The 26,480-nt window shown below is 46.2% G+C and overlaps 1 protein-coding gene across 1 annotated transcript in view; it reads right to left on the bottom strand.

The window, feature by feature from the left end:
• Positions 1–26,480, bottom strand: part of Ttc30 (tetratricopeptide repeat domain 30) — a 53,732-nt gene that overhangs the window by 18,933 nt on the left and 8,319 nt on the right. Inside the window, exons 2-6 of the mRNA XM_072285867.1 lie at positions 22,188–22,394; positions 13,591–13,737; positions 11,587–11,748; positions 10,853–11,089; positions 7,548–7,651 (exon numbers count right to left, since the gene is read on the bottom strand). Coding sequence (XP_072141968.1) covers positions 7,548–7,651; positions 10,853–11,089; positions 11,587–11,748; positions 13,591–13,737; positions 22,188–22,394 — 857 coding nt within the window. The remainder of the gene's footprint in view (positions 1–7,547; positions 7,652–10,852; positions 11,090–11,586; positions 11,749–13,590; positions 13,738–22,187; positions 22,395–26,480) is intronic.

Genomic DNA, 26,480 nt, shown 5'->3' with positions numbered 1-26,480 from the left:
TTCGTGAAAAATTTCGCGGCCGTAGCACGACCAGTTTTGAAGGGAGGAGGAGGAGGAATAAACTTTTATTGTAGAACCAGCACTTTATGATGGCCGGGCCTAAGCCTCCCACGAAGGGACGTCGAGGGCTTGCCTCGCCGCCGCTTCGCGGGCGTGCTGGGTCGCCCAGGTTTGGTCGTCGAGGGCGGAGCTCCGCAGAGCCTCATGCAACCTCGACGAGAGAGTCGTGGTGTTAGTCTGGGTGTACTGTGCTGGGCACTCCCATAGCATATGCGCAAGTGTAGCCGGGTGAGTTCCACAGCACCGGCAGTTGGGGGTAGTGTAGACGTCCGGAAATATAAGGTTGAGGCGGGCGGGTGAAGGGTACGTGTTTGTTTGTAATAGACGCAGGGTGGTAGCCTGCGCCCGGCTGAACTTTGGGTGAGGCGGGGGGAAGATTCGGCGACTGAGGTAAAATGCCTTCACGAGATCGTTATAAGTTGTCATACTGTCCCTGGTGCCCAACTCATCTCCAGTGACTCCGGCGCGGTTGACTAGGCCTCGCGCAATGGAGTGGGTGACCTCGTTGAGATTGGGGAGGTGTGGGTGGACAGGGCCGGCATGGGCCGGGATCCATGTTAGGGAGATTATGCTGTCTTTAGAGTGTGGTGCCTGGCAGAGGATGCGAAGAGCTTGGGGAGAAATACGGCCTTTGCTGAAGTTAGTAACGGCTGAGCGAGAGTCACACACTATGGTGTGACAGGTGGGATCTAAAGCGGCTAGGGCGATGGCCACCTCTTCAGCCGTCTCCGCAGTGGGGGTAGTGACGCTGCAGGCGTGGTGTAGGACTCCATCGCGTGTGGCGACGGCCACAAATCTTGTGCAATGGGAGTATTGGGCTGCATCAACAAATGTGACGCCAGGTACGTGGGCAAGGGCTTTTATGATAGCTCCGGCCCGAGCTTGGCGCCGGGCCCTGTTATATTCAGGGTGCATATTTCTAGGGATAGGGTCTATGTAGATCCAGCTACGGATGTCGTTCGGGATCGGTTGTTTGGGGCCCTGTTGCTGATGGTAGGTGAAGCCAAGCGTGGACAGAATAAAGCGCCCCGTTTCAGTAAGGGTGAGCCGTTCAAGCTGAGAGCGTTGTTGGGCTTCAATGAGTTCGGAAAGGTGATTGTGAACTCCCAGTTGGTTGAAGAGTTCAGTGCTGGTGCAATGTGGGAGACCAAGTGCTTGCTTGTAGATCCCTCGTATGAGGGTGTCGATCTTGTTTTGCTCAGCCCGGTACCAGTTGAGGTACGCAGCAACATAGGTAATGTGGCATATGACAAAGGATTGGATGAGTCGGAGAAGGCTTTCTTCTTTGAGTCCTCCGCGTCGGTTAGATATACGTTTAAGAAGTCGTAGGGTGTTTTGAGATTGGGCACAGATCTTGTTGAGAGCCAAGGCGTTGGAGCCGTTGGTAGAGATGGTGAGACCGAGAACCCGGATACTAGGGACGTGTGGGATAGGACTGCCATCTTGAAGGCGTAGGGTGATGGCGTCACAGGGTCGGTGATCAGATTGGTGTTTGGGAGGGCGACCCCGCTGAATGGGCTTGTATAGCAGAAGCTCCGATTTAGCGGGCGAACAGCTCAGTCCGGTCCCTTGGAGATAGACTTCAACCGTGTCAATCGCCGTTTGGAGGGCTGATTCCACTTGACCATCACTGCCTCGGTACGACCAGATGGTGATGTCGTCGGCGTAGATGGTATGGTTGATATTGTCGACTTGCTGTAGTTGCTTGGCAAGGCCAATCATGACTAAGTTAAAGAGCATGGGAGAGATAACTGAACCTTGCGGGGTGCCTTTGCTGCCAAGGGGAAGCTGGTCTGATCGTAAATCCCCGGCCGAGAGGGTAGCCGTGCGATTGGAGAGAAAGTCACGGATGTAATTGTAGGCTCGCTCTCCCAGGTGGAGGTTGGAGACCTGGTCAAGGATAGCTGCATGGGAAATGTTATCAAAGGCTTGAGTGAGGTCGAGTCCGAGAATAGCTTTCATGTTACGGGAACGATCGTTTAGCACTTGATGTTTGAGCTGCAACATAGCGTCTTGAGTAGAAAGGTGAGGGCGAAATCCAATGATGGTGTGGGGATAGAGAGAGTTGTCCTCGAGGTGACTGTTGATGCGTGCTAAGAAGGCGTGTTCCATCACCTTGCCTACACATGAAGTGAGGGAGATGGGCCTTAAGTTATTGAGGCTAGATGGTTTGCCAGGCTTTGGGATCAGGATAACGTTGGCAGTCTTCCAGGCGGCTGGAAGGGCACCACTGCGCCAGCAATCGTTGATGTAGTCAGTCAGATGGGACACGGACTCGTCATCGAGATTGCGAAGGCTTTTGTTAGTCACCCCGTCTGGCCCTGGAGCAGAACGACGGTTAAGCTTGCGTAGAGCGGCATGTATTTCAGATACGCTGAAATCGGCGTCTAGTGTAGGGTTGGGGCTACCGATGTAATTGCTGTGTGGACTGACTTGTCCCCTGGAGATATATCTGGTGCAGAGGTAGTCAAGCACCTGTTGTGGACCTTACGGAGACCAGTTTTGAAGAAAGGCGCCCCTTTCGAGTGGGGCGTTAACGAGGCTTCCGTGCTCTCGCATAGAATCAACCTTCTCACAACGCCACCCGTTCGGGCCCATTTTGATCCTTCTGCGCCTACCGAAGTCTATACTGATGCCAGCGGCCACGGAATCGGCGCAGTGCTAGCACAACGCCAGCGCGGCAACTACCGTGTTCTCGCTTACGCCAGCACTGAACGGAACTAGTTGTACCATCACTGAGCTTGAGTCTCTGGCCCTAGTTTGGGCAGTTGCGCAGTTCCGCCTATACTTATATGGCCGACCCTTTTCAGTCGTCAAAGACCATCAGGCGCATTGTTGCTTGTGCTCACTGAAAGATCCTACAGGAAGACTTGGTGGCTGGGCGTTACGCCTAGAAACGTATTCGTATTTTCTCATCTACAAATCTGGCTGTCTCCACAAGGAGGCTGATTGCCTATCTCGCTACTCGGTCGACGAGCCTGACGACGCCGACAGTAGTACCGCCAACATCATTTGCTTTGTGTCTGCCTTCGCTAACATCGCCGGTGAGCAGTACCGGTACTTTAGAAGAACTTTCTGTTGGGCGAGTTGGTACATGACTATGTTAGGAAGAGTTGTGGGTATAAAATGATGAACACTGGCAAAAACGACGTAGACGGAAAGGGCGTAAACCATATCAACTGGTCTTATTCGCTTCGAAGCTGCATATAAAGCAGTGTTTGCACTTGAAACAAAAAGGAGGAGGGACGGGAGGAGAGGAAATGGCAAATCAAGCCTGCCTCATGTCAGCAAAAGCTGCGTAGAAAGTTGTGGAGAAGTAACGAAAACTTTGAGAGAACTTTAGAGCAGTACCGGGACCTATGGCTGCAAGAACTCATCGAGCGTCTGCTCTCTTCGTCTTCCGACGCCTCTATTCGCCGATATGTCCTCCAGGGCGGCATTCTGTACCGAAGGAAGTTCCTCCTTGGTTAATCTGATGTTCTTCTTGTTGTGCCCAAACATGTACAAGTGACTGTGTTTTTTTGAGCTACTTGAAGCACCCACTGCAGGTCACCTTGGTGTTCTCGCACGTACGACCGCGTCCGCCGCCGCTTCTATTGTTCGGTCTCGCTCGCTCCATCCGATGCTGTTGCTACCTGTGATTCCTGCCAGCATCGGAAAATGCCTCACATGTTACCTTGCGGTCATCTCCAGCCAATCATCATCCCTGTACAACTGTTCTTTCGTGTTGGATTAGACCTCATCGGCCCCTTTCTCACGTTATCCTCTGGGAACAAATGGGTAGCCGTTACAACTGATTACGCCATGCGATACGCCGTCACACGGGCATGGTCCATCGCCAGGACGGACCATGCACGCCAGCTGGCCCGTACTCAATGGACGGCCTTGCAAACGACTGAGAAACGTCTCTACAACGCCCACCACCGTGACGCACAGTTTTCGCCTGGTGTGCTCGTGCTCCTGTGGTCTACCTCTCGTCATGTCGGACTTTCAGAGAAGCTCGTTTCCCGATACACGGGGCCCTAACACGTGCTGCGCCAGGTGACGCCACTGACCTACGAAATCGCTCCTGCCAGTTCAACCTCACCCTTTGCTCTGGCATACACTGATGTCGTGCACGTCTGTAGGCTCAAGGCTAACTACGCTGCTTCCGAGCCCGGCTTTTAGTTGCCCCGGGACGGTGCTTTTGCCGCCGGGGGTAGTGCTACGGACCAGTATTTACGACGACGAAGAGGCCCGTAGTGTGAAGACGACGACGACGATTGTAGGCTAGCGTGGGCTGTTGCCCTTTGACCAAGTGCAGCGTGTTCATTTAGTAAATGTAACTGGATGTAGCTTCTCATCTGCGACTTGCCACGTAACAATATTTCACGTCTTGGATGAACGTGCTTTTTGATTTATTTATTTACAGAATATCCAGTCTCAGAAAAGCTACAAAACCGGAGTGGGTATAAGCAAACAATAACAAAGACAAAAGCCAAGGTCACAAACTACGTATTTGTATTATACAAGGAACATTTACTACAAGAACAATTCAGGGCAGTACGTCAACGAGTGCAAACAGCAATTTAAGCAAAAGAAAAGTAGCCTACAATGTGTTGCACAACCTTATTCTGCGAACAGCTTGGATAGCTTAAACAGAAGTGTGAATGGTACACGACCACTTTGTTCCACACTTCTGTGCTGGCAGGGAAAAAGGAGTACTTGAAATACTCGACACGCGACATATTTTGTTCTCATCACTTTAAAGTGCCTAATGTCAAATATTGGCACTCCAGGCATAACAATGTGTTATCTTTCGTGTTTGTACGGAATACAATAAAAGAATTCGTGCGTTTTCACTTAATTTAGTTTTATGCAGCTGGAACCATACCGTATGTTATATTCTAATAAGATTAAGAAATATTTAGCATCTTGGGTATAGGACAACTGTTAATCGATCCATAGATATGTCGAACCTTTTTTCCTCCTTTTAGTATTGTGGGTCTGCGAAGATTTCTCTCTGTTTATTCCGAGAATGTTTAATGAATATTTGTACTCTGTTTTCATGTATTAGTTTTTGTATTATTGGTTCTGACCTTGTTTTCGTTACACGCTGAGCACTCTTTCTTTTCATTTCCGCTTTTCTTTTTATAGATTTGAGATTTGCTTTAGAGCCCACGAAATGATTCTATACAGAGTTAACTGTGCCCAGCCACGGCACACGGACACTTGTGCATATGCGGGATGACTATTACTGTAGGGATTGTTTGCTATAAAAAACAATACCTTGCTTACGTATACTGGTGTGGCGATTCTGCGGGGTGATGTAGTATGGCCAAGGCGGATTTAAAGTGGTGGCGAAGGCTGGGCCGAAAAGTGGTTTAGCGCGACTGCAGCACAACCAGAGGATGGGGGGCAAAACACTCATATAAAGAAATGATAAAGCTACAAAATTGGAATGTAATCTGCCAATAGAAAAGAAAAAATATATTAGCACCTTGTTTTATGAAAGAGGTAAGTCATTTTATTAAAACCTGGCAAATTTCGTATTTTTGCAACACTGTTGACCTGCCCCCTATTCATGAGTGTGCGGTGCATTACAGCGCGTCTTTGCAGGCCTTGTTTCGATACCCGGCTAACCCGGCCACAGTGGCGGGAGCTTACGAAGCGATTTCTTATCGCCAGCTGTCTGCGATGGCGCACCTGGTAAAGCGTATAAATTTAGCTCGCCGGTCTCAAAATGCTCCTTTTGCGAAGTTTTCGTCGTCCTTGCACGTCGCTTCTTTGTCACCGTTCGGTAAGATTTGCAGCCCGCTGCACCGCTGCGGCAGTTTTCTCGGTTTTGTCGTTTCCTTCGGCGTGCGGCCAGTGCGAAGTCTTTTTCCGTCTTTGCACGCTTCGCGCTCTTCTTTTGAAGCGCTTAGCGCTTCATTTCAAGATGAGCTTGCGGCATGTGAAGAAACGATGCTCCGTGGTACACTGCGACAGCGTGGATAGTACCATTGGTGTCACGCTACACCGATTCCCGCTGGACTTTTATCTGGCTATATTGTAGCGTACAGTACACTGATTACATGCTTTACTGCCCCGCGAATGTCCTTGCACTTCACTGTACGCTGTACTTCATGTGTACTTTTGTTGACGTAAAATTACTTCAAATTGATCCGGCTAACGACTAGAAGTACTCTGGAGATGGTACGCCGGCTCAATGTATGGTATTTGCTCCTAAGTTGAGCACGTTTGAGGGTGCTAAAGCTGGCTTTAACATTGCCTTGCAGATGTAAACGCACCTGCTATATTCTTTCAGCTGAAGAAATTAAATGTGAAGAATAATCCCAGTGTGCTCTATGGTCTGTGTTGATGCGCCTACTTATGTCATGTTATGTTTGCTTCAATTGAAGCTGTCGTAGCATTGTTTTCTATACTTTTCAATTTCCTAACTGACAACGTTCGTGGCACTTCAGGGCTTTTTCCTATCTGCACTGTGACTATTGAGATGATTAGCCAACTTAAACAATACTGCTTGTGCTGCCTGTGACATGTATTTTTTGTTTGTGTGCCAAGGGTGTGCTTTGTGACTGTATTTGTTTGGTTGCTGCAATAAACAATGAATATGAAACTATGAAAACCACACTTGCCGTACACTCTATTGCGAACTGTGCACTTGAGCCAGTGCTTTGTGCATCATACCTTGCTGTACTCAAAAGCTCTCAAAAGTACTAGCACCAGTATTTGCACTACGAATCATGCATGCTTCGCCAGTGTCTGGAAGTGTTGCTGCCTTTCTATGCTGCCCCTCCTTTACCAGTCACTTTCATTGCGTTCCCAATTGCACATTAACAAGGCCATAACTAGCAGGAACTCGAGCACATTTGACTGGCAAAGGTTGGGGCACGCTGAAAGGCAGCAACCTTCGAGAGGTACGGGCTCGAAAACGCGGATTCTACAGAAAGACCGCTTTATAATTCGCGCCAAATGCATACGTATGAGTGACGTCATTCTACGTCACATTTGCGTAGTTTGCCCCCCAAAATCCTGGGGGCGCTGGAGTGCCCACGAGCCGCCATTTTTTGGACCAATGGGCGTCTATGGAGCCTTCGCTACCAGTACATCTACCTTGGTATGGCCGCAGTGCGGCCTCGCAAGTTTTAGAGCACTCGACCATATTGCCGTTTCAGGTTGCCGCCGCCACCGTTGCCCGGCATCTCCTCCTAGGCACGGCAAATATGACTACTGCGAATCTTGCGATCTGCAGTAGAACGTCATAGCTACTAGGCAATCATGGCAGGTCATCTGTTTATCTTGTATACGAAATTAGGCGCAAATATTAGGCGCTTGATTATTAATGGGCACCACATTTGGTGTTTAATTTTGTTCAACTGCTCCTCACGAAAGCATGATGGCTGGTCTATTTAGGTATATCAAAATATCGGTATCGCAAAAGGGTATTTGAGGCCGCGTACATCATTTTGCGTGAGCCACTATTCGGGAGAGTCACCGCGTACCTGTAAGTGAGCGCGGCGTGCTCAGCCAGCAGGTCGGCGGCGAGGGAATGTTGCTCCAGGCGGCAGCACAAGAGCAGCAGGTTGCCAAATGCCTCAGGTGGCTCCTGTCGTGCGCACAATAGAGAAGACGCGACGACATGAGACGCGCAGGAGAACATCGCTCGTTAAACAGGCTTGTCAGACCGTGCCCTTCTGAGAAAGAAAAAATTGAGAGGAAAAAGGAAGGGAGGGATGCTTCTGGATCTCTACCCCACACCAGCGAAAGAATAAAGGGGAAACAAGGGTGAGACAAGGGAGAGGGGACATGTTCTAGGTTACGGCATATCCAGACAAAAATATTCTTAGAACTCTTGCGCGAATTTCGGCAGATCCAACGAACATATCGCCATCTACGTTAAGCGTTGCTTTCTCGAATAGTTTCAGTTAAATGACGCGTAAAGAGGCACATGAAGCGTGCAATAGCGCTCTAGTTCCAACCAACATTCTGTATAAATCATAATGCTTTAGTCTAGGTACGAGTTCACATGGCGTCGTTCTATAAGACGCAGGCGCAGCGATTATCTTGCAGACTAATGCTACGTTTTCCGAGTGCTGAAGGAAGCATTGCGAGTAGAAGTGTAGGTAAAAAAGAAGTGTGAAATAGAGCGATGCATTTCCACCCTTCAACACCGCTGACGAACGCACGACCAATAAGTAACGCCTACCAGGTGACCGCAGAGACTAATCGCCGACTCTACTGGGCGAGAATTCCTTTATTTTTAGTAAATGTCCTTTCTCCTTCAAATCTTGTTCGCGCTTTCCCTCGCAGCGCGAGAGCTAGCATTGCGAGAGCACATGTCGTGCACTGGTGCTAGAATCGACCCACCGGGTCACCAGTTTGGATTGTAACACATTCGTGTATTGGCCCAATCTTGAGTACAGCACCTCCAGTATCAGCTTAGTTTACTGTTACGCTGTCTCCGGGGCCGGTCCCCCTTACCTGGCAAGACATCGACGGACAGACAGGAAACCAGGGCTGTTGATAGGCAGGGAAAGATTCACTTCAAAAAAAGTATTACTACATTTGCCCTTTATATGTACATGAATATGTGAATCTAGTAATTTTTTCATGAGAGATAATAAAAATTTATTGATTGATTGATTTCCGAATTGACGTATTGGTGATGCCGTTGCTACTGATTATGTTCAAGGGCTGTTAAGCTTTATTCCTTTTACAAACTTTTCTAAAACGTTGGTTTCGGCCCCAATTCCTCAACGCGTGCTGGTTACTCTTATGACTCCGATAAAAAGACTGAAATTGCGCAACATTCGTAGTTACTATCTACACATCTGTAGGACACACCATAAGGAGGCCGACAGCGTACTACCAAATGGTTTTCAAGTCTATGTGCAGTGAAAACACAACAATAATGTCACTCGATACGCGTGTAGTCTAGCATGTAGGATATGAAAAGCATGCGAAAATATTCAGAGGCGGCCTGGTACGCAGAGTCACTTGTAAGCAAGCAGATTGAATCGACGAGGCAAGGACAAATTTATTAGTGGCTAAATGAGGACTTGTAAAGATTGTTGCGAAACACGGAAAGATAACAAATGTTTAGCGATCGGACATTGCGAACAACATTTGGAAAGAATGTAGCGCGCCGTTAAATTTCAGGTTCGACAAACCTCGACTCGACGTCAACGCTCTACTAGTACACGCATATATCCTCAGCATGAGTCCCTATCACGAAAGGTCAACTTGACAACATAAGATTTCTTAAAGCTAGCATACGGCGCTGCTAAGCACGAGGTCGCGGGATCAAATCCCGGCAACGGCGGCCGCAATTCGTTAGGGCCGAAATGCAAAAGTACCCGTCTACTTAGGCTTATGTGCACTTTAAAAACCCCAGGTGGTCCAAATTAACCCAGAGTGCCCCACTACGTCGTGCTTCATAATCACTACGTGGTTGGGGCAGGTAAAAGCCATAATTATTAAATAATAGTGTACCGCCTGACGGTGAACGTGAGCGCACGAGGAAACTGCCTATATGCGGTCTCTACGACGGGGAGATAAAACCGATGGAAGAGGTGTATTCCAGAAATTTTGGAAAACGTCACCTAAGAAAATGTGCAATTATTTCCTAGCTACTTGAAGCGCTTGTGAACTTGCTTCTTGATTAACGTGATGCCAATCATTTATTATTCTACAGTCCACCTCATCCATTGTTCATTTCAGTTCATTTAAATTGGGATCAAGAAACCTTGTCTATTTTTTCGTGATGATGAATTTATTACAGAGGTATTGAGCTTGCATTGGTAATAAAGACGAAATGAAAATGTTATTACGCCGCCAGCCCCGAGTAGTATCTTCCCTTGGACGGTGATTGTCATTCAGTGCATGTGTGTGCGTGCGTCTGTGTGTGTGTGTGTTTGTGTGTGCCTGCGTGCGTGTATCTGTGTGTGTGTGTGTGTGTGTGTGTGTGTGTGCGTGCGTGCGTGTGTCTGTGTGTGTGTGTGTGTGCGTGCGTGCGTGCGTGCATGCGTGCGTGTGTGTGTGTGTGTGTCTGATGCTGTATATGGTTCTGAATGTCACGGATTTTTTGTACGCCATTCTTTTGTGTTATTTAAATTTTCACTTCGGATTCCTGCATGTGTGCGCCTTGATGATGTCTTTATAAGTCGTTAGTTTGACTGTTACGACCTAATGCACTGTAGAGTAACAGTTTGGTCTTATATTCACAAACTTTCCGTGCGCTGTGAAGTTCGCATGAAAGGAACCAGTCTATACTCACAATGGGACAGAAGGCGTAATACATTTGAAAATAATTCCTATAGGACGAGAACGTTAGTTAGTTCCTACAGGCAGCAATAAAGCCCCACCCTGAAGAGCGGGGCTTGCGTTTTCCTGTGCATCGTTCAGAAACGTGAGGGGCGGGCATTTGCAGCTGCGAATCGATTTCGCTAAAAAACGAGCCCTGCACCTCCGGGTCGCAGTTGTCTTTGCTGAGCTTGCCATAGAGAGGCGTGCGCAATTCCCTTTCGGCGCAGATGGCTGCCATCGTCTCATAGCATAGAGCATACGTTGAACTAGCGGGTGTTCAGATTGCAATAACAACGTATATCACCCGCCTGTATGGTGGAAACGCTCGTATTGTGCGCTCGCCATGTTTCGTCAGCGATATATATTTTTTGTTAATATACAATATATAAGCAAACATATATTGTAGGCTTTTGAATCCAAGACATGCGCAAGGGTTTGGCGCAACGATATATGCGGTAAATGTTGTCAGCTTAGCGCGAAGGAATCACTGCGGCGACAGTACCTGCAGCAGGAACTGCAGCTTGGCCAGTGCAGCAGCCGGCTGCTGGTCGGCCTCCAGGAGCGCCTGGTTGTGCAGCGTCACGGCGTCCAGTTCGTGCTCGGCGCGAGGAGGCATGTCCGTGAGGGCTTCGCGCGCCGCCGCCGGGTTGGCCAGCCGCAGCTCGATGGCCGCCTTCAGGTTGAACGCTTCCACCAGTGCAGACGCGTGCAGCGCGGCCGTGTTGCCCACGCTGCGGACCTGCGCGCGCCTTCGTTTGTCATCTTACGGTGGTGCGAGTATTGCGACGAGCAAGGCTCGATACGTGCATCCCGAAACGAAGGTCACGGAGCGGTGTTTCCGCACCAGCACGCCGAATGGTATAGCAAACGTACGTGCTGCGAAATTCAGCCGCCAACGTGACATTTAGCCAACATGTTGCGATGTAACTCTCGTGCTACGATATTGACGTCAACACAAACTTCAGTAGCTATAGACGAAACAAGACATTTGCATTATGGATATCCTGCTAAAGTTTCTAGCTATGCAATATTTGCAATCACGAAGTTTCATTTTTGGCATTATCAGTGATTCGCTTCTGCTTAATCTGGAAGCAACCTTTGCCATGGAACTTGCGCTATTGTCAGATATTGCGGTCATAGAGATATCTAGCTATTAGGTAGCAATGAAGACGGAGCTCCGTCCCGCATGCAGTCATAGAAAAACAAACGAAACAAAAATGAAACCGACTGTGGCACCTCGAGTCCTTCAGTGGCCATCCCGACGCTCAGTTCTGGCCGGTCCCGAATGCCCCGCTCGATGATGTGTGCCAGCTGCTGCAGAGCCGGCGCGTAGTCCCTCCGGGCGTAATGGCACAGCGCCACAGCGTACCACAGCTGAGGAGGTGCGTCCGCTTGCGACTGCGTATGCGCCGCGGGAAGATGGACTGAAGCTCCCTCGCCATGAAAACACAAAAAAATTCTCACCGAACCACTTTATACCGAAGCCGAATTCGGCACGGAGATATCTGCTTTATATCGAGTACCCATTATAGGCATAAGCTGACAACGGCGAAAAAAAGTAAGCTGTGAGGTCTCTGCGAAAGAAACAAACTGCCTGTGTGTGAAGCCGGGATTGCAATCACTTCACCGAAGTGACAACATAATGACGTATTATTTTTTTACATCATTTCACAATATGTATAAATAGTTCCTGTTTTCCAACTCTAACCTCGCTTCCTGTCGCTTTCTCCAGACCTCCTGAACCCGAACCCCATGGCTGACCACCCATCAGGTGTCAGCAGATGTAGGCAGACAGGTAGCGTGCAGTCGAGAGTAATTTCCTTAATGTTTGTCGCTCATTATGCCTAAAATAAAGTACCAATTACTGATACTGCGTATGAAGGGCGATTATGATGCCTCCGATGGCCCGGCAAAGGGTCTCTTGCGGATTTTCTTGTCCCCTCGGCGACTTGCCGTGTCGAGACGTGACACAAACACAACATTAGGTTACTTACACGCACTCCGCACCTTCGCTGAAACGCACCCGCGCAGTTGGCGTGATCCCACTGCATAGGTAGTACGTTGGCGTCCATGTTGCGCTAGAACCAAGCACACAACCGCTCACCAAAATGCGCGCGCACGTGCAGAAGGCACCATTTCACATTGCTGTTGCTGAGTGCGCTCCCGATGGAACGCGAACCCGAACTCTGGCATTACAGTCGTTAGTCTAGCTCGAACGTGAGGTCTCAGGCTGAATAGCCGATGACATCTGTACTGGTACGAATATATTGACGGAGAGCTTAAAGCGGCGGCTTGTCACCCGCCACTCCGCCAGTCGATGGTAAAGTTTACGGCACATATGCTCATTGAACAGCAGTGGCCTATCCTGTATGGAATATCTGCAGGGGAACAACATGACGACGCTGCTTGCGTCGAAACCCCGAAGCGGTTGTAGATATGACCGCAGCGTCGGGGAGAATCTGCAGCCGACCGCGGACATGTGTAGAATCAACGCAGAATACAGGGAAATTTGACGGCAGGAGACCATAAAAAATACTAAGCGTTTGGAAAAGTTCGGGCCTAGCGAAGGAATTGCATCGCAATGCAGCGTTTGCTCAATCTTGGGTCTACAGATTTCGGGCAGTGGCAGGCCCGACCCGTACAGGACTTCCGATAGATGCGAAAACTCTGTTACACAACTCTGCTATCTTTTTTTTATGTTTCAGTTGCGCGGATGGCTACATCTGAAATTTTTAATTATCCCCAGCCGTGTAGTACCTAAACCGCAAGACCAAACCCCCACAGCTTCGTCTGGATTCCACAACCAAAGTTGGTGCTTTCATGCCACGTCAACGCCCAGGCAGCTTTGTTCACGCGCGCCACGTGGACATCATCACGCATGAGAGTCACGTCGAAAAATTTAGTGGAAAACCGGGGAGCGTCAGAAATGTGTGTTGCCGCCATACTTTTGTTACGTGGGCAAGAGGCGGTGTCACGGGAATGTCCTATCAATGTTGCAGCTTTGAAAAATCAGGCATCTCTAAAATCGGGTGGCGTCTGTTTTTAATAAATCTCTCACAGAATTGGCCCTCTGCAGCGCTTGTTGGAGGACAGCCGCTCGTCAGTATACTCTGGTCTGCCTTGCTACAGAACTTCTTTTCAAACTGTTTTTTGGCTGATAAAAGTGGTTAGTTCTAGCACGTTCCCAGGTTGTTTTGCGTGGATATATATAAGGTTAAATCGCTGCCCCGTAACTCTTACCTGGAGAGCCTTGTTGAACAGCGCCAGGGCCTCGTCGGGTCTTCCTTCCTTGTAGGCGAGACAGCCAAGATTGACTTGCGTATCTGCGCTGTCGTCCTCAGACGGGCCACCTTGCAAGAGCAGCGCGCGGGCGCCTGCGAGGTCATCCTGCGCAGTTGTTACGAATATTTCAAAACTTTCCCTGGCATCCTTTCGTCTAACAAAGCGCTCATGTAATGGAGTGTGCTTATATTTCACTGCTCCGCCCCATCCGAACCGTCTTGACTCTTATATACATCAAATCCTCCAGCACAGTACGCAGCGTCTTCCTACGTTTTCAGTTTCGCAGAAGGGGTCCCTCTGGAAGATTGCATGGTATGTGCCTTACTAGAGCGTATAGAAAATATCGACTATGCAGCCTATGCAGACTATGCAGTCACACCACTTAATTTATACAGACATCCCTCTCAAACTTTTGTTTACTAGGTGTTGTACGCAGATTTGGGCTTTACGAGGCTACTTGTATCGATTTTTTGAGGTATTTTTCTTAATTTTCTCCGTGCCTTGTATAGCAATGCGATAGTTCTCCACGAAATTGTGATCGTGCAGTTGTTAGCGTACTATAAGCACTAGTAAATTTAAACATTGCTGCTCTATGAATACTTGCGGAATCCTCGAGCAATGATGGCTTTCCCCGACAGCTAATTGACCTTCCATGGGTTTCCAGAGCTGCGGAGCACCTATTGCACCAAAACACATCTTTAAGGTACATACAACTGCTTTCGAGGCGCGTCAGTAGTAAAATAATCTAGGTAAAAGGCAAAAATGATGCTCTTTCGAAACAAACTTCGCCTAAGTGCTTCTGTGCAACTATATCACACCAAGCTCGCATAAATATATTCTATTTGATTATACCGTGTGCACACCATCGATTATACAAATACTCGCATATTCGTTACAATTTTCCCCAAACCATATTTACACGCGAAGCTTGACGATTGAATTCGCCGGTCATTTTCTTCAGTCACCTTCTTCAAATGAATATACTGCACGGGTACAATACCCCCATTTCCATTTTCTCCTCCATGTTCAAGACTCGAACGCTACGTCACGTTATTAAAATAATGCGATCTAGTGTTATTAATGAGCAAAATGTGTTTTTCATGAGTCTCTCTGTAGCAATGACGTCCTAGTGCACAATTGACACACTTCCTTTTGGGCTTGACCAAGGTACTTGCACCAAACGATAAGATATTAATCGCCAAAAGTGGAACGCTCATACGCAATAGGGAATTATATTTACGGCAGTAGAGGAGGAAATACTCCAATGATTCTATATTCTCACATCACACAAAGGTTCTATGGTGCGAAAGCACAGCTGCTCATGTACAGATTTAATTGCGCTATTCGAAATCACAATACGGTGTCGAGAGGGACATGACCGGACATTCTAGAGGAACGCTAAATTTCCGTAATCTGGTGCAGCAAGGAGGGGCTCACTTTTTCTACCTAGAACTTGTCGCCTTCGGAATCTTGTCACCGCAAGCAGGCTAAGGTTGGGTATAAAGAAACCTAGTTCCCCACCAAGCGCTGCCTTTGCCAAGCTGTCTGCAATATCATTAAGTGCTAGACCACAATGTCCAGGTATTATTTCATCTTACTGATTAACTAAAAAAATTAATCGACGAAGAATTTCTCGCCGCCTCAGTTTTTATCGATCTAACGGAAGCATTTGATAGCATAAATGATAATATCCTTTTTTCGAAGCTCGAAGCAATTGGCATTTGTGGGCCTGCTCTCTCACTACTAAAAAGCTACTTATATAACAGAGTTCAAGTTGTTTCCCTATCGAACGCTTATTCTTGACAGCGAATTACTAACGTTGGTGTGCCTCAGGGATCTATCCTGGGGCCACTTCTGTTTTTGGTTTATATTAATGATTTCCCTAACTGTCTTTCTTCCATTCTGTACGCAGATGACACCACTATATTCACCTTTCATAAAGATATCTCATCTCTCGTTAATAAGGTAAATGCTGACTTAGAAAATATTCTAAGGTGGTGTAATGTTTACATGTTATCAATTAATGCAACTAAGACTAAATTTGTCGTATTCTCTTCTCATCAGCGAAACATACCATCCATTCCACCTGTCACTATCGGTTCTCACCGCCTTCCTCCAAGTTCATGTTTATCTTTCCTTGGTATTCTACTTGATTGTAATTTGAAATATCACAATCATATTGCTCACATAAAAAAGAAAATAGCTTATGGTATACGCATCTTAATCAAAACACGCCCTTACTTCACACGTGACACATTACTCTCACTTTACCACTCTTTTGTCCACTCTCACATTACTTATGGCATAATATGTTGGGGTAACACCTATAATACTCATACTGCTTCTCTCCAGACAGTTCAGAACCGAGCCATAAGAATAATTACTTACAGCCCACGCTTTTCTAATGCCACTTCCCTACTACACGAGAATAACATCCTTACCATATCTGGACTTACTAAAGACAACCTAGGTATTTTTTTCTACAGATTTGTGAATAATGAGCTACCATCGATCCCATTTCCCCTTCTAACCATAGTACCACCAGATTTGCGTTGAATAACAATTTTCTTTTACCAAGAATCCGCACTAACTATGGTAAACAGACTGTAAAATTCACTTCCATATCAATATGGAACACCCTTCCTTTCACAATGAAAAACGCAAGACCTTTATCACATTTTAAAACAGAACTAAAAATGCATTTTTATTGACAGATTAACGACAAGAATTACTGCAGTCGGTCTTTGCTCGCTTTTTTTCTCTTTTCTCTCTTTTTTTCCCTTTGTTGTTGTAAATAAACTGTTGGTATTTTGTTCCCGCACAATTTTGCTGCTACCATGAGATATGCTAACACTTGTTTTTTCTTGTAGTCAATCTTTTATTTTGTTATGTAACCGTTCTTTTCTTGTTGCTTGTATAATTCCTTATTATATGTTGTTGTTGCTTTTAGATGTTAACTACAATAACTGTTCTTGTACAGGAGGTCCCGATACAGTCTTTGACTATGGAACCTCCTTCTGCATACTAAATACTTGTAATGTGACCCAACTTCTAACAATAAAAAAATTCTGATTCCACAAAAACGAATTTTTTCAACGTGAGGTGGAATGAAAAGCTTAGGCGCCGGTGCAGTAGTAAATTATTTGCGCTTTCTAGCGACATAAACATTGTCAGGCAGTCTGCGAGTAATATTATGTATGACACATTCTTCACAATTTTGTATACCACCAAACTTATGGCCATGACCATAAGTTTATGCCACACTTATAGGCATGGCAGGAATAGCTTTTATTTTCTTCCCCTTTTAGTCAGTTTTCGCCAAAACTTTGTTCATCGCCGTTCATCTAGCAAGCCAAATTTTTGAAGGTGACCCATGCTCTCTCGTAGCTGGTAATGGCGGCCGCTCGATTATATCGACCTCCCCTATACAATCACCTGGAAAAGCGTGTTGTTGATCTTATCTGCGTTTCTCAAAGGAGATATTTACAGCTAGAGAGTTGAATACAATATTAAGAGACATGACTGGCAGCATATAAAATTCGCAAATATAGTTCGACTGGTTCGCAAATATAAATTAGTTTATGCCGGCGCACCACACACGATTATAGCACAAGGTTTTTTTTTGCCGCAAAGTGATTCTACAATCTCCTTCGGCAGATAACACTATTCAGTTCATTGAGATGAATTATTTGAAGGGAAGGACAACATGCACGATAATTGTAGATGGAAAACATAAAGACGAAGGAAGAGGAATACGCCGTGTACCAGCAATGAATGGGAACTCCCAAGGGATCCGCTTTTCCGTCTTAATTTGTGAATTTATGCGCTTGACCTCGGCACTCAGGAGACGAAATTCGGCTGATGGCTTCCTGTTTCACCAGGCCGGAGCACTTTTTGGCCTCGAAACTGTACCAACGGCTCACACCGCAACCGAAGGAGTTGGCAAAGAAGGAATGTCGTTCCTTCCCGCGCTTGCCTGATGCAGGTGGAGAGATGAACGCTTCCGGAGAACAACAGACGCCCACTGAGCAGCCACTCAGTCGATAGTGACCATTTCAACCCGTGTGCGACAACGGATGCTGACCGCGAGACAAACTCTCCACGGAGGGCACGTAGAGACGATTATGAACCCTTGAGCGATGTCAGAATAGTTGAAAGCACCGACATGGGCGACAGATCCTTTACCACAGTGACATACACGACAGCACGTCAATAGGGAATGACGATGATGATGATGATGATGATGATGATGATGATGATGTGTATATATTTATGGCGCATTGGCCTGGTATGATCAGTCGAAACCTCAGCAGTCATGGAGGCATTACGGAATCAGGCTGTAGACGAGCCGTATGTAAAAATACTGATAGATATCTACAGCGGCTCCGCAGCCACCGTAGTCCTCCATAAAGAAAGCCACAAAATCCCAGTAAAGAAAGGCGTCAGGCAGGGAGATACGATCTCTCCAATGCTATTCACAGCGTGTTTACAGGAGGTATTCAGAGACCTGGATTGGGAAGAATTGGGGATAAAAGTTAATGGAGAATACCTTAGTAACTTGCGATTCGCTGATGATATTGCCTTGCTTAGTAACTCAGGGGACCAATTGCAATGCATGCTCACTGACCTGGAGAGGCAAAGCAGAAGAGTAGGTCTAAAAATTAATCTGCAGAAAACTAAAGTAATGTTTAAGAGTCTCGGAAGAGAACAGCAATTTACAATAGGTAGCGAGGCACTGGAAGTGGTAAGGGAATACATCTACTTAGGGCAGGAAGTGTCGGCGGATCCGGATCATGAGACGGAAATAATCAGAAGAATAAGAATGGGCTGGGGTGCGTTTGGCAGGTATTCTCAGATCATGAACAGCAGGTTGCCATTATCCCTCAAGAGAAAAGTGTATAATAGCTGTGTCTTACCAGCACTCACCTACGGGGCACAAACCTGGAGGCTTACGAAAAGGGTTCTACATAAATTGAGGACGACGCAGTGAGCTATGGAAAGAAGAATGATGGGTGTAACGTTAAGGGATAAGAAAAGAACAGATTGGGTGAGGGAACAAACGCGACTTAATGACATCTTAGTTGAAATCAAGAAAACGAAATGGGCATGGGCAGGACATGTAATGAGGAGGGAAGATAACCGATGGTCATTAAGGGTTACGGACTGGATTCCAAGGGAAGGGAAGCGTTGCAGGGGGCGGCAGAAAGTTAGGTGGGCTGATGAGATTAAGAATTTTGCAGGGATGACATGGCCACAATTAGTACATGACCGTGGTTGTTGGGGAAGTATGGGAGAGGCCTTTGCCCTGCAGTGGGCGTAACCAGGCTGATGATGATGATGATGATGCCTGGTATGGTCAGAGAGCGCGAAGATGTTTCATAAAACGAAAAGATTACTAATTGGACGATGGACATATATAGATTTTTCAAGTGCGAATATGTGACATGGTTTTAAAGGGCCTGAAATTCATTGACTGCAAAAATGCCTAAAAGCTATATTCATATAAAGGTGTGGAGTTCCCTGTGACAAGTTTTATGCAGTGATGTGTCGGTGATAAGTAACATGAAGGCGAAAAGGTGCGTAAGTTGCGTTTTCATTTGGTGACATTGTAAAATAACTTTCAGGAGCACCGCAGTCTCCACACTTCCTTTGCGGAAAAGAGATTGGATGCCCGTGCAGTTTAGTTTAGCTATTGCAGCTACACCTTCAATGAAGCAGTACTACGACTTATTTTCTTGGACAGATAACAGGTATACCTGCATTTTTTAAAGATGTAAAACGTGCCTTAGTGCTAAACAGCGGTTCTGTACTAAGGAAGAGTGCGGGACATAGAGGAGGATTTCTTTGATCTGACGGAGAAAAGTGTTCGCACCTTATACATTCTGCTTCTGTACATTCCGAAAAGGCATGCATGAAATTAAGTGTTTCGTTACACCCTGTACATGTTGGCGGTTCACCACCCACGAGCAAGTATGAGTGAGTGCCATATGTGTGACCGAGTCGCCATCTGCACAATCCAACCTCAAGCCACCTCATTCGCTTTTCATGCAGTATGTTTTTTTTATTGCGGCTGTACAGTGTGCAGTTTATTCTCGGTCTCCTTGTCCCAGTCCCGCTCCTACATTTCCCTCAGTTTCTACGCATGTATGCGTTGAGCTCAACATATGGAAGGGGAGGGAACTGTTCTAAAACATTCAAGAGCAGGCACTAGCGCATTCCTGTCCGCCTCTATAATACCTTGTATGCCTTGATGGCCAAGCACCCAGCAAATTATAATTTTTAGGTTGGCTTCATCTGCCACGTAGAAGACCGAAAATAGGTCATTTAGGATAAGAGGCTTAGATGCGCTAGTTGGTCGCTGGCTTGATGTAACCAGGTTATAACGGCGCGTTTTGAGGCTGAGACACAGAAAGAATGCACAGAGTTATCGCCCATACTTGAACTGAGCTTTACTGCAGAAAAAAATACTATACACGGGCCGTATAACGTAAAACTATTCCAATTTGTTTTTATTCCAATCTGCTGACGTCAAATTTGCGTAACCGCCGACGCAAGCATCGGGGGGTCACCCGCAGGGTTGTCTGAACAAACCAATCAAATGCTTCCCTCGTTCATAGGAGGTCACTTTTGTTTGCTTGAAAAACGAATAACTTTGCCTGCACTGAGCGGCTTGTCTGATCTAATTGGCTCACAAGAGGCGAGGAGCATGCTCAAGTGGAGAAGGATTTGATGGGGCCGAGCCACTTCACTAAATATCAATAACCGGATGAAGAGGGTGGTGCGGCCGTCTGCGATTGGTCCGCTTTCTCTTACTTAGCTTGCGGTGGCTCGTCGACAATCGCGGCGGCATGCAACGGAAGCTTAAGAATGACGCTTAAAGGGATCCTCAGCAAAGAAGAGTTGGCAGAACGAGGTCGTAAACGTGCCAAAATTTCTCGAAAACGCTAAACGGCCAAGCAAAATCTTTTATTACACGCAAATAAACCCATGCTCTCCGGCAGGGGCGAGTAGCGAGTGTCGGAGCAATCGGCGGCAGCCATCTTTTATTCCTTTCGGAGCGGGGCAGCCTGCGGCTATTCAGAAGAAAATTCAGTTTTGTTCGGCATATTAATGCATCTTTAACGCGTACACGTCACTTTGACGCGGTGAGTTTTTGTGTTTTTGTGACGTCGCGTGACAGGCAAGTGAATAGGGTGCAGCCCGAAAACTTTTGACCAATAGTCGCGGGGCTAATGGCAAAAGGCGTCGAATCAGAAATAACTATTCTTGTTTTATTCGGTCAAATTGTGCATAATCAGTGTACACGTCATATCAGATGGGGAGCTATGGCGGTTTTCGCGACGTCGCGGGACCGACAGGTGAAGTGGGGGTGTCCAAAAAGTTTTTGACCAATCTCGGTGGGCGGATTGCAGAATTGGAATAGAAAAGTTTGGAATATTGTTACGTTATGGCGCCCCAGCTGCAGTTCCTGCGCAGTAACATTGGAAACAGCATTACCACAGTGCACATTGTCAGCACAAAAGCAGATCGTCATGTCTCAAATCACAACTGAATGTCCTTCCGCACTCATTCACTTTCAAATAAGTTATTTAGGAAACACACTAAATTTATCATAGGGAACCTGAGGGTTCGTTAAGGATATGAAACTAGAAGGAAGATTGGAGCTTCCACCAGTTTGGAAATGTCCGTTCTTGAACGGGCCACGAAATATACTTTGCTGTTCCTGTTAAATAAATAAAAATCAATAAAGAAGCACATTCTAGGTGGAACAACAGTGCTTGATGCTCCAAGTGTGAGGCCGCTTATCTGGAAATTGGTTCTAGCTTCAAAATTTCTTTCTAGTGGACTTGTCTTGTGAACTGTCCGGCTTTTAGTAATGAATTGCATGGTTGGACTTAAATAGATTAGTTAAAATATAGGGATTAAGGTTTTTTTTTTAATTTTGATATATACACTGTGTGTTTGGTGAATAATTTCCGCTTCGAAGAGTAGACCATCTCATACACTATACATAATTGTTATATTTACAGAAAACCGAATTTTGATAATCCGAATAAGAAAATTAAGATGTGCTTTACGGAATGAGTGCGTGTGCAGAATGAACGAATTGATTGATATGCACAGGTCATTGCAGCCAATGCCACTCGGAACAACTAGTTGTCGACGAAGCTCATTTCCTAATCGTGCCGCCCTCGCTGTTTTTCACATTTCTTGTTTCGCCAGTCTAACGGCATGTTATCGACTGTCACTACAATGAACGTCACAGAAGTGCACGGGTTCGACATCCAGCACTTATGAGCATTCAAAACGCCGCCGCTATTTTTTATGGTGAGTGACGCAACGTGGTATGTCGTTCCTCTCGTACGATTCCACGTGTTTTCAAATGATGTCAGGCGTCCAGGGTGTTCTAGACATGCTCGGCATAGTAATGTGGTTCTTTAGTGGCGACTCACCTGCTAACTTGCAAGGCTCCGACACACCAGCACAGCATGCGGAGGGACCTTCCATATAGCAGCTGTCGCTGTTATGACGCCTCCGGAGAAGGAACTGCCTACCTGGGCGTAGCGGATGGCCGCTTGCAGCTGTCTCGCAGCCGGTGCCATCTCGGGCTTGTCTTCGGCCAAAGCCGCGGCAACCTGGAGGGCCTCGTCGTAGGCGCTGCCGCTCTGGTATAGTGCTTGGGCGCGGCTTAAGGCGTAACGAGGCTCATCTGGACAGAGGGTGCATAGTTGCTCGTAGCAGGACGCAGCCTGCTCGAACTCCTGCGATGTAACACAAAGCATAGAGCACGCTATAGACGTACCCGTAAATCTTGTGCTCAACACGTGACGTGACATAGTGTTCGGGTGCAACCTGAATTTCGCAAGGTTACCTCTGCCTGCGATCTTGTCCCTATTTCTTCCCAACTTTATCCCCGCCAAGATCGCAATCGGTTCTTGTAAATTTACGCCGCCGACCAGCTAAGAGAAAACTTTAGCTCTGGGCTAACTCCGATTTCCTTGGTCAAATAAATGTCCATACCCAAAAAACCGCTAGCATGAGTGTAAGGAAACTTACTATATTTGAGGGAAAAAGTTAAATTCTAGGGACTCTATGTGGCGAAGTTTTTGTATAAAGAACTCGACTTTTCTATAAAACATTACTGAAAAGCACCACGTATAAAAATATAGAACAACAAAGTTTCCAAACCTATAGCTCTGCCCTAGAAACAGATATCGAATTAGTTCAACTGCATCTGTCAGAGAATCTTTATAGTGGATAAATGTTATATATCTACACATAGTTCCGGCAAAATTTTTGCAATTTTTACGAGATTCTTGAGAGTTGTACTCACCAATTAGTGGCATAGTACTTCAGATGGTTGTATGATACACCAATTTTGTCAGCTTTAGGTGTAATATTAGGTGCATTTTAGAGAAATGTAATAACGTTTTCTTTATTGCTGAGGCGTGGCGTTGCAGATTGATGCATGATTTTTTATATTAACATTTTTAGGAAACATTTGACAAACCCAAAGTCGACTTCCTACATTTAACAGATTTTAACATTTTTCTATTAAATGCAGCACTTTTCACCAAGATCGGTGCAGATGTTGCGCACAAAAACCATTTCTACGTTCCCATTGATTTAGATATAGGCTCCCCAGCTAAACCTTCCTCTTCATGCTCTCAACAGTTTTGAACCGAAACACAGAGAGAAGCCAGCCCCAGCCATTCTTTCTGCTCCTAACCGGCTGGATACTGTTCACCTTACACTAGAACGTGCTGAGTCCCCTCTAAATTTTAAAGCAAGCACATATCTACCCCTGTCACGATTGTTTGCTGCTCTATGTCTGTCTTACATGTCATCAAGCACGGGCTTTAGAAAGCTCGGCACTATTGCCCCTCCCCCGCCCGCCATTATGAGGTCGTACAAATTATCTCTCGCAATTTTACATTTGCCATCCTTTGAAAGCTTACATACATAGGCGCCAACTACGAAGGGGCTCCGGGGTCCGAACCCCTCCTGAGTTTGCCGGGGGGGGGGGGGAGGGTTATGGCCAGAGTTTTGTCACCTACATCATTTGAAGTTTCTTTTGAGTTGCCTCGACCTCCTCACTTAAAATTTTATTGTGGCTAATAGCTTAATACATCATTGTTGACGCGGACGTGCACGGGTTGTAATTCATACTTTCGCTTTATTTCTGCTAATCCTGACAGTAGGAGGACAAGCGCATTAGAAGCACCAGCACCCGCTGTCATATCTGTATTTTCTCACTTCAACCTTGTTTTAAATTTACACTGTAAACACTGGGCACATACGCAATATATTTAAATATGTACACAGGAGAAATATTATATTTTTGCAAGAGAAGGAGGTAGCCAATTAAGAATTATTTCTAAAGGTACTAATAGGCTATGCCTAGAGAATGAATATTTTGCAGTATGTTCACATCGGTTGAAATTTCTTTGCGTGCTTTTCTGACGCTGAAAAAAATCTAGACTTGAGTGATTCCTTCGGCCGAGTCTTTTATCAACGGATGTCAAATGCCCGTGAATAATATGTGCCAAAGTATTGCTTCTCTTTCCAGTAAACAACGCTAACGAGTCCTGAAAGATTATTTATCATAATTTATAACATTTATTAGAGATGGGGAAACATCGTCACTTCACGGAGAGATCATAAATATAGGCAGGGTGTTCCAAGGAACTATCATTCACCAAGATATAAAAAAAGAGCATTGCGTCACCCGCAAAAAATATAGAGTATATTGTTTCCAGTACAGTGGAGTAGCTGCCAGTAATCTTTTTGTTACTGAGACTTAACTAGGTTATTGTAATTAATTATCTAACTCCAGACGTACTATCCTAACTGTCAATCTTTTATAGAGGCATTTGTAGGCACAGCTAAGAGACCTCTATCTGCGGTATTTTCAGTGTCGTACTAATTGCGTAGTAATTTTTTACGATTGATAAATAAACCCTGCGAAATATGGGGAATATCACGCGACCTGCATTATAAAGCAACGCCCTCGAACATGCTTCCTCTGAGTTAGCCAGGACCAAATAAACGAAATAAAGAAAAACATCGACATACCTTATTTGCCGCACCCCTGCCGAAGCAACACGTGGCGTTTGGTATTGGAAACAAGGCGGTGATAGCATTTGTCTTAGTGTTAATAAAGTGCACGGATGGTTTGTTTTTCTTTTTGCCACAAGACCTATCACCACGAAAGCTAATTGACAATGTTAGTGCAACTGTACAAAGGTACGTTTTGTTTCGTACCAGTCGCCATTACTTTCTCTAATGAGCAGAAGGTAAACATGATCCTTGCCTTGGGAGATGCAAATGGCGACAAGAGGAAGGCCGCAAATATATATCGGTCATGGAAGTGTGGTGGTGTACCAAACCCATCGGCTATCATGAGAAATTATGAAAACTTGAGACAAACCAGTACCTTCAAGAAACAGTGGCGTATGAATCCATCTTTGAGTCCTAGCCAACGTACGGATGTTTTACCATTTATGGCCTCAAACGCTCATGCTAGCGTGAGGGACGTTGCCGTCCAGGTACCAATTTCGAAGTCATCAGTTTGGTGGATTCTAAATGACGACCTTTCAGGCGTACCACCTTAACCAGCACCAATGCTTGGAAGATAGGGACCTGTAGAATCACCTAGATTTCTCGAATTGGGTCCTCACAAAAGCCCATGCGTCACCGGACATTTTGAGCAGCATCATGTGCACAGATGAAGCCAATTTTCGCAGAAACGCCCAGGTAAATTTCCATTATGCGCACTATTCAAGTGACTCTAATCCACACTGGGTAAAGCGCAATCAGCACCAGTACCAGTGGTCGCTCAATGTGTGGTTCGGAATTTACGCCGGTGCTATAATCGGTCCCATCTTCATCAATCACACACTGACTGGACAGCGTTACGTGGACGAAACCCTTGAAGGAGTAGTGGATGGGTTTCTAAGCGAAGTCCCGCTGTCACGTATTCCACCAGCACACAGCAGCAGCGGAGCACGAAAGGGGCTGGATGCGACTTTTCATGTGCAACAGTTTGGAAGGCACGGGCCTGTAAACGGGCCGGCTAGGCCACCTAACCTCTATCCACTCGATTTCTTTCTTTAGAGTTATGTGTAAGATTGTACTTAGATGATCAAGACGGACTTCACATAAGCTCAATGCAAGGATAACAGATGCCTGCCGTAGAATTCATGCGTTGGTCATCAAGAAAGCCACTGAAGGTGTAATAAAGCTGACTCATGCAGTAATGCGTCACTGCAGAAGGAGACCTATTCAAACACGCCCTCTAGGCAGCAGGTGGTGTTAAACGGGGCTTACGAATAAGGCCACACTGAAAACTTATGTTTTTTTTGTTTTGTTTTTTTGCAGGTATCCCGATTGCCAATTCGGTTCATCTAGAAGTGGTATATTTTCTTTCTTGAATGCATCGGTTTTGCCCTTTCTCTACACGTAGGTCGCTCCTCGGTCTGTTTCTTTTTTTTTTCGCTTTTATTTTTTGCCATGAACCTGTTTTTGCAGCACGCAAACACTTTCACGAAAAATAATACTGTCACTTTAATTTGGCTTCAGTCCGAAGCAAGTATCTGGCGCGAAATATCGCGCTCACTCTTTTCATGCCGTGCGAACAGAGCCAGGATTTCGAAACATCCCATGCCTATTCCATTGCTTTTTGTGTTTTGTGCGTAGTCAGAGCGGCGCTTGGGTCGCGCTATCGAGGGACTCTTGTTATCAACGTGATCAGTCGGCCTTGAGAGACGGATAGTAAGTGTGCTGTAGAAATGAGAGGAAGGAACATCTGCGAAACGCGAAACCTGCTGTTGGTGCTCCTTCCGTAC

The sequence above is a fragment of the Dermacentor andersoni genome, chromosome 1 (assembly GCF_023375885.2).
Source record: "Dermacentor andersoni chromosome 1, qqDerAnde1_hic_scaffold, whole genome shotgun sequence".
NCBI lineage: Eukaryota > Metazoa > Arthropoda > Arachnida > Ixodida > Ixodidae > Dermacentor > Dermacentor andersoni.
The sequence above is the reverse complement of the archived record's forward strand: the minus strand, read 5'-3'. Positions and strand labels throughout refer to the sequence as shown.